Source organism: Limulus polyphemus, unplaced genomic scaffold, assembly GCF_000517525.1.
Source record: "Limulus polyphemus unplaced genomic scaffold, Limulus_polyphemus-2.1.2 Scaffold3725, whole genome shotgun sequence".
In the NCBI taxonomy this organism is placed as follows: domain Eukaryota; kingdom Metazoa; phylum Arthropoda; class Merostomata; order Xiphosura; family Limulidae; genus Limulus; species Limulus polyphemus.
In genome coordinates this window covers 51,354-60,668 of record NW_013669335.1, presented here as the reverse complement: position 1 = coordinate 60,668, position 9,315 = coordinate 51,354, and the positions used below count along the sequence as shown (strand labels likewise).

At 34.8% G+C, this 9,315-nt stretch overlaps 1 protein-coding gene across 2 annotated transcripts in view; it reads left to right on the top strand.

Moving 5' to 3' along the window:
- LOC106469923 (fucolectin-1-like) overlaps positions 1–9,315 on the top strand; it is a 47,784-nt gene that overhangs the window by 4,940 nt on the left and 33,529 nt on the right. For both annotated transcript variants that reach the window (XM_022398495.1, XM_022398496.1), the window contains exon 2: positions 6,531–6,701. In XM_022398495.1, coding sequence (XP_022254203.1) covers positions 6,531–6,701 — 171 coding nt within the window. The remainder of the gene's footprint in view (positions 1–6,530; positions 6,702–9,315) is intronic.

Below are 9,315 nucleotides of genomic sequence, written 5' to 3'. Positions count from 1 at the left end.
GAACAAAATGGTTATGCGGCCCGCGCTCGTCATTCTCTCAGTTGACTGGCTCGCTGTGAAAAAAGTTTGGTGACCCCCTGCTCTAGTCTACCAGTTAAAATTTAGAGACGCTTATGAGCAGATGGACCGTGCGCAGTTTAGCGCAAAATTATGAAACAAATAAACAAACAAGCCTTGTTGTGTCTTGCACATATCCCCAAACGTTTTACATAACGTCTTCAATTGCATTTGACCACATTGAAAATATAATATCAAAAATAATGTTATTCTATGAAAAACCGAAGTTCCTGTGTTGCTTAACGCACTACATCTTAATACTTACATTATAAACCTAACTGGTTATAAAACGTTTGCATCGAAACTATAAGAGTTTGTCTTGAAACTCATCCTTTAAGAAACTTTTATTAAACTTCAGTCTATTTTTTATGCAAATTATAGATTGCTTTACGAATAAGCAAACGTAGTTTTTCCAACATCTTTTTCAATATTTCATGTATTCTGTTATCAATTGTTTTCTAATTTGTTTGAACTAATTCTTTCTCTATTTATTTTTAATCGATTTATCTTTAGAAGATATTAAGAAACGTAATGCATATTAAAGGACAAAGACTAGTTTTCTAACATATTAAAATTACGTAGCAAGTATTTTGAGAAAATGTAAAACCAATGGAAGAAAGACAAGCTCCGGTTTCATGACAAATAAGCTGAGATACCGTTCTTTTGTCTAGGTTATAAACTTAAAAAAAATGTGGGGTGGATGCTATGATAAATAACACAGAAATCCTAACTTTCACACAATTTATTCATAACAGAACATATTATTAGAGTATTCATTATTGCCTCACCAAAAGTTTTGTATACGCCTTAAGAACTCAGTATGTATATACTTAAAACATGGTATACACTGGGCGATGTTCAGGGTGGGTTTGTAGGAAGAGGTAGTGGCAGTAGGTGTGCTTTCTGTCACCCGCTTTCAACACCCAGCTCTTAATATCCTACCAACCACACTGTTTCACGTTATTAATTAATTGGCGGTCCTTGTCCACAGAAGTGTCTTACAGGATGAAGCTGTAAGGTCGCAGGGTCAAAGTAGGAAGTGAATATGACTCAAGAAACAACTCTTCATATCAGCATTATGGTGGCTGTTGTAGTATAAACTTCATCTGCATTTATGTATTACTTCAATAGTGGCGGCCATATTTTTCTTGCATTCCTCCACAGAGAGTGCTAGTTCACTTTGTGAGATATATAAAACGTGTGTGTACCCCTCCCTCACAGTGTGTATGTTGTGCTATAGAAAATTTAATAAAGCTTTTTGGTGTAAAAACATGGCAACATTTATGGAAATAGTTAACGTTAACTTACTTCAAAGGTAATAAATGCTCAATAACATCATTAATGGGGTGGTGAATGGTTTGTGAAATCCCCATTAACATGCACCTTGTTACAAACTATCATCCTACAAAGTTTAACTAAGATTGACCCAGCGACCTATAAGCAAACGACTTTAACAAGAAAATACATCCATCCCTGGATATGCGGAATAGACTAGTTCTTGAAAAGTTGTCGGCATAGCGAAACCCGTTTTCCTATTGAAACCCATTTGTCATGACATATAAGACTATTTAGTGTAGATATTATTGATTAATTTATTTTGTGAGTGAATATTTTATGGTTATTTAGTTTTGTTTATAACAAGAGAGTTAGAAGCAATTATTTTAAAGTAAATGTCATGACAAGTTTAGATACGTAAATTGGTGAGAGTCGTACTTGTGTTTATAACTCATTGATGTCGAGATTATAGCACGTCGCATGAAATTTATTGATGCCGAGAATATAGCGAGTAGATGATTAAGTAATAAACATATAAATTGTGTGAGATGAGCGAGAAAAGTAGACAAACAGTCAAAGTCAGAGCAGACGAGAAGTAAAATAAAGAATTCGGCGAAAGAAAAGTTAATCGTCGTAAGAGTGGAAGGCCTAACGGTTGATATAGTAGATTGAGACTAGCGGTGTTGAAAGAGATAAAAAGAATAATTTATTTCGTCAAAGAGAGTTCTAAAGTAAGTGAATTAGCCTCAGTGGACTTTGACAACTAGACAGACAATTTTCGGAAATACAAAAAGACAGACTATTTTAGAAATATAGGATGCAACTGTGGTAACTCGACGATAAAGTAAGTGAATTATACTCGGATAGTTTGGCGGTAGTAATAGAGAAAAATAGTTCGGCTTCTCAACTGAAATCCTAAAGCAATTGAATAGGCGAAGTGGACTTTTAACAAGAAGAAGATAACTATATAGTGTTTATGATACGCCTATGATCTTTATGGTGTACAGCGACTGTTGTACATACGTTTAACTAGTTCTGAATATATACATTATTTTGAAAAAGAAGTGGAGTGAGTGCTGTTCATTTATTTTTGAATATATCGCCAATAAGTCACAGACAACTTCTATAGAAGAATCCTTAGTCCAACAACATCAACAACACAGTATATATTTATACTATTAGGAAGTATAAGTAAAAAGCCTTTAATTGACAATTGGTGAACATAACAACATTTGACAATTGGCGAGCCACAGCCAGGATTATACAATGGTAAACAGCGATAGAAAAAAACGTGAAAGACAGCGAAAGTAAGTAGGCTTAGATACGTGTAACTGTAGTAGTAACGAAAATAGTATAGAGATTACAATCATGCCATTAAACAGGTCACATTTTGATAAATTGACAGAAATTGGAGAACATATTGGGTTAAAAGGCAGAGAACTATGAGAGTTTGTTAAAGAAAAACATGAACTAGAGAGAGAAAAGCATTGGCAGAGAAGAGAGGAAGAAAGAAGAAAAATAATAAGAGCACAAAGAGAGAAAGGGAAGACTGGAATTAGAGAGAATAAAAGCACAAAGTGAGAAAGGAGAAAATAAGAATGAGAATACAAATTGAGAAATAAAAATAGAGAGAAAGGGGAGACTAGAAATAGAAAGAATAAGAGCACAAATTGACATAGCAAAACTCACCAAACCGAAGGAAGAAGGACCAAAGAATGACAATGAAATCAGGGCCAGCTGACCAAAGCTGCCCAAATTTGATGAACATAAAGATGACATGGATGAAAGATTCGCCCTAAGTCAGAATTGGGACAAATGCAACTGGGTAACCTATCTCAGCTCACTTCTCACAGGAAAAGGCCTACAAGTATGTGCAAGCATGACGTCAGAAGATGCCATGGATTATGACAAATTAAAATTAGCTTTACTGAAACGATATGATCTTACTGAAGAAGGTTTTCGTCGGAAGTTCAGAGGAGTCAAACTCGACACTGGAGAAACTGTATTTTACTTTGTGGCACGTCTGCAGTGATATTTCACCAGATGGACTGACATGGCCAAGTGTGAAAATGGTTTTGAGGGATTGGCAGACCTATTAGTGGGAGAACAGTTAATGGTCAGGTGTTTAACCGATATGCAGATGTTTCTAAAGGAGAAAGCACCAAAAGACGTAGACGAGATGATCAAGCCGGCAGAGCATTATATGGAAGCCCATAGATGCAGTATAACTGACAAGTCCAAGAATAACCAGTCAAAGTAGAAACCAAGGGCGGCTGACCAGAAGCAAGAGTTTACCAAAGGTGACAGGAGGTTAATAGACAGAAGGGAGAAGAGATGATTTGCTTTTTATAAAATGGGATACATTGCAAGTCTATCACTAGCAAACAACAGCAGAAATCTCAACATAAAACAGCTGGAGCTATTTACAAAGACATTATATATTTATACTATTAAGAAGTATAAGTAAAAAAAACCTTTAATTGGCAATTGGCGAATATAACTTAACTTTGGTCAGTTATCACTGGTTTCAAATTTAACTGGATATTCTTTGACGTGTCAGTTATACTCCCTTCATGGGTTTCTATATACTGTTCTGCCAGCTTGATCATTGTCTACGTCTTTTGGTGCTCTCTCCTTTAGAAGCAGTCACATCATTAATATAATGTAAGATGTGTTTCTACAGAAAACATTTCGGTCCCAAGACATAAAAACAAACTTAAGAACGCATAAAGACCAGTTTCAAACACATATTTAATATAAACTCGATAATACTACGATGAAATATTAATATTATTAACAATTTGGCGTAGAAATAAATATAATGATACATAATAACATTTTCAACAATTATATATATTTATGTTAAAGATTTATTTATTTTTCATCAAAAGTAAAATTGAAAAGAGAACCTGTTAAGTTTGATTGGCGGTACCTTCTGCTGCTGTGAACTGCAGTTTCGCTTATTCAAGGTTTATCAGCACAACTTAGGTCTGTAAACCATATGAAATACAGTTAGGCGGCTTATAATGGTCAAATGTGTATAACATATATATGCGGTCCTTTTTCATTCATCATACAGTAACCTGAATTAATTTAAGTATGTGAATTAGGCGCACTGTTACAATATTATTCACATACCTAAATTAAATTAGGTTACTTTATGGTGAGTTAAAAAGGATTCAAAACCCCATAAATAATATTTTCAACAGTAACCAGAACTGTGGCTATTACTGCATGAGGTCGATTTGCAGTGAGATGTGTGGGAGTTAGTGTGAGGGTCATTACCTTTACAAACAGTAACCATGGAAGCATGAAGCAAGAACAATAAAATGTTAAAGCAAAAACCTCTTGCCGTGGGTCGCGCGGGTTGATCGACTAATAACATTAAAGATTTTACCCCCCCCCCCAAAAAAAGAGAAATTTAGCGTTCTCTTCCGTCTTTTCTAGTTTTGTGAGATATTGGTATATTATTTTTTAGGAAATAGCCTTATAGCAATGCTGGTGACTTCTATGAACACTTTGATCATATTGTTGCGTCATCGAGATCACGTGACTATTCCCACGCCCTCTACTTTCTAGAACTATCCTGTTCTTTGGCGAATGCTGTACCATTTACTAGATATAGGGTAATCTGGTATATAAAAGAGGGTGAAAACGTGACGGTAATGTAATGTGTATGTAGACAGTGAGTAATTGATCTGCAGTCAGAGAGTATTATTGAAGCTGAGCACGTTCGTTGATATATCGTTTGTTATAAAGCGATTGTTGAAAATAAGTGTATCGTAAAGTTATATTCGGAAAGAATAAACCAGTTTTATTAAGTAAGGACTTGTGTCGCTAAAGTTTCGTCGGAACGAAGTTACGGAAAATTAATTAACAGACGGAGACGTAACAATATTCTTCTCCGTGAACTTACCAAATTTGCCTATTTCCGATATATTTTTTAAATACTACAAATACACAAAAATCTACTTGCGATAAATTTTAACACGTATATCTGTAAGTAACATCAGTTTAATCTATGTGTACTCATACATACTTTATAAAAACTACACATACATAGGCTTTCATCTCCAACCCAAGACGTTCTGTAATACAACGTCACTTATTGAGCGTCAAAATCACGTACAAAACATTTATTTGTTTATTGGGGGAAACGATAGTGGGTCCCTATGTAAGAAAGGCACAGATAAAAAAAATAGAGGCCAATACATAGCCTATAGGAACGACAACGTAAATCTACCTTTCTCAATAGCGAGAAAACGGAAATTGGTCAGTTTGTTCTTTTCCGTACACTGTAGCTTAAAAACGAAGGAAGCTTTTCAGTTAAATCACACATAAATATACAGTGCTCTATGTGTAAGTAAGTTTCTTATAATACTTAAACTATATAGAATGTCTAAAACATAGAGATTTCGAGGTTGGCGTACTTCACTACAGTACTTTATATTATAATTACTACACCAATAAGTAGCTAGCGCAGCGCTACCTAAAAATATAGTACACAAAAAAGTATATAAAAACATTTTAAAATATTTTTAATTAGATGTAAGGATGACAAAGAGATGTTAATATTATACTCTGTGCAAATCGCTCCTTCACGCCACCTCTCTCTGCATTGTGAAAGTACAATGTGGGGAGGGTCGTGGAGCGAAGGGGAGGGTGTTGCACAGTGTATAATATTTGCATATCTTTGTTCTTTTTGCACCAGTCATCCTTACATCTAATTAAAAATATTAAAAATTTTTCTTATTTACTTATAGTTAGAGAACATACATATTATCTGTTGTCAAGACATTTTGCCCTTGGATACATTTACTTGAGGGTCTGTTGATACACTTTTGTAGCCTTTTGTCTAAAGTGATAGCTCGACGCTGCTTCTATACAGACAAATCTACATTTTTCAAACCATTACTATCGTTTCATAAATCTTTTTTTATAACACGAATAATCTTCACTCTTCGTAGCTATAAAATATAATAGTTGTCTCAAAGAAAGAACCAATATACAATGTCACCTGCAAATCCAGTTGTTCAGTTAATGAGTTCTTTATCCACGGATTATGACTTTTCTGAATGTTTATGTGTTTTATTGTCACATATCAAAAATCGTTGTTCAACCATTTATTCTGTAAAAATGATCTAATTTCAAAGTAGTTTTTGATTTAATTTAGAAATGTTACTTCTGTCCTCGTACAGCACCATCTTTTGGGACCTTGTCTTCCTGTTTGCTTATATTCTGCAAAACTTTGGAAACTCGTCTGCAAGCTCGTGTACTTACACCAAGCACGGTAATAACGCTGCAGCTCGACAACAAAGATTAGAATGTGGAGCAAAATGCAACCTCAATGTTTCTTGCTACGGCTTCACGTAAGTGTTTTGTTGCTGCTGTTGTTCTTATATCAGTGAAAGATAATGCCGAAATACTAAACAAAAGATGTTTTACTATGGAGTGTGGCTTTAGTTTTATAAATTTATTTAAAAACAAAACAAATGTAACCATTTTTGTCCAGTGCGATTCCATTAATTAAGCTGTTAGAACTTCGCACTGTATACCTTTCAAACACTTCCCGAAGTTTCTATTATAAAATATCTTGAAAACTAAAACATTTAATAAAATTCAATATATATAACAAACATTGCAACAGAATTACAAATTCAGCTATTGAAAATCAGTTTAGGGCTAGGAGTCCAGTGCTTACACCCACAATGTGTCAACTCCTACTGCCTTTTACTGTATGCAGCCAGTTCTAGGAAGGCAGTTACCCTTAATACTCAGAAACAACCTTAAATATAAATTACAAAACCATAAAAATTCTACAAGGTAAAAGTCCCAAACTCCACCCTTTTATTTACAAAATTATGTTAAACAGAACTAAACACCCTACCTAAATAGTTCTTAATCTTCCAACCTCCTCCCTTATCTTAAAGAGTTGTTCAACCATAACCCGGGCGAGTTGAGACAGGAGCAGCTACCTTAAGTTAATCTTTCCGAACCCGAATCGGCCCTGTATGGCCAAGTGGTTAGGGCGATCGACTCGCAATCTGAGAGTCGCGGGTTCGAATCCCCGTCCTACCAAATATGCTCGCCCTTTCAGCCGTGGAGGTGTTATAATGTTACGTTCAATCCCACTATTCGTTGGTAAAGAGTAGCCCAAGAGTTGGCAGTGGGTGGTGATGGCTAGCTGCTTTTCTCTCTAGTCTTACACTACTAAATTAGGGAGGGCTGGCGCAGATAGTGCTCGTGTAGCTTCGCGCGAAATTCAAACCGACCCCTAATATCGAACAAAAGTAAAAAAAAAAAATTAAGTTAGTTATTTATAAGTCTTGAATAACTGACGGTCTCTAAGTTTTCCTTAAGGTAGTTTCTGTGACTGAAAGTTTACTTTTTAAAGTAATTTTATAGAGAGAGAGAGAGACAAAATACCAGAAATAAGTATTTAAGTACACAGTATCATGGAAATGTAAAAGAAGTGTGAATATATTGCACCATGCATTCGTATTTTGTAGTTTCTGTAAACAGAAAAGTAAACATTGTTTTTATTCTAACATAAGTTGATCAAGGTATTTTGTGAAATATTGTTTTAAGTGTCCAGTTTTCCACAATTAAAACAGTTTTTTATTGTCGTTTGATCTTCTTAGTCTCCATATAAGTCCTTATAGCCTTAATAATATTCATATCAAGACTTTGTACAGTCTGAGCCATGTTTTAAGTTTTACACCGGTCTATTTTTCCAGGTTTCATTTCATTATATTTGCTGCATGCCTACGATCACTATCTTGCAAGAGATCAATCCCTGACCAATAAGTCTTGTTCCTGGAGGAATGACATAGAGGTTGAGAATTTGCTTGATCTTTCAGCAGTCATGATGCTATCAGTTTTATGTAGGTGTCCACCACCATAAGATGGTGAGATGCTGAGTGGTCCGTTCGTGTATTGCTATATTGCTACCTAGTATATTTCAATATATAGTGTGTGTTTACTGTGGTATATATTATTTTCTCTGCCATCGAACCTACTATCTTTGATCGTTATCAAACAAATGGAATTTAGGTTCATGCATAAAGAGCACTTTCCTCCAGCTTTATTTGTCTCTTGTTTGTCACCCGAAGCCCATTTCAGCCTTTTGATTTGATTATTTGTCTCCCTTGAACGCCTATTGAGGTCATCGTACTAATGGGTATCTTCTGATCTGGAGGTAATGGTTACCTCTGTGCGTACAGATAGATCATTGGTTAGACTCTTCTGGATTGCCATGTGTCACATATAGAGTTACTTAAAGCACAACTGAAGAGAATGGACTTTCTATTTCGAAAAATTCTATTATCAAAAGTATTAGTTTCACATACCCTCTTCAGACTTTCTGTAGGTTTTCTGCCGAAAAGTGAAATTTTGCTTCAGTTTGTCACATAGAACTACGGCTTTCACAAGCCAAACTTTTATTTCTACATGTTTTTATGATGCATTCCTGTCCTGGAAGCCCTAAGTACATTCACTACACTACTGGTGGTAATAACATTACTGCCTATTACTCATTACAAATGTGTACATTATCATCAGTTTATCATGCAGCACAACATAAATATAATTAGTTCTACAGACTCCATAAAATTCCAATTTTCAGAATTTTTCAACACATGATTTCCAGTTGTGCTGTAGACTACTCTCTAGATCTCATGTTTTTAAATGTTGGCTAGTATAAACCACATGCTGTGAAAGTGTAGAGCATCTGAAGTCTATATAGGTCTGGTGTTTAGTGTATACAACGACTTAAGTGTCTAGGTGATTTAATTATGTGTTTTGTATATAGAAGTTCATCATACAGCATATACTAATTTCTAAGAATCTAGTTTTTAAAAGTGTATAGAATACGGCATCTTAGGTGTTTATTTTAAAAGTGTATAGAATACGGCATCTTAGGTGTTTATTTTAAAAGTGTATAGAATACGGCATCTTAGGTGTTTATTTTAAAAGTGTATAGAA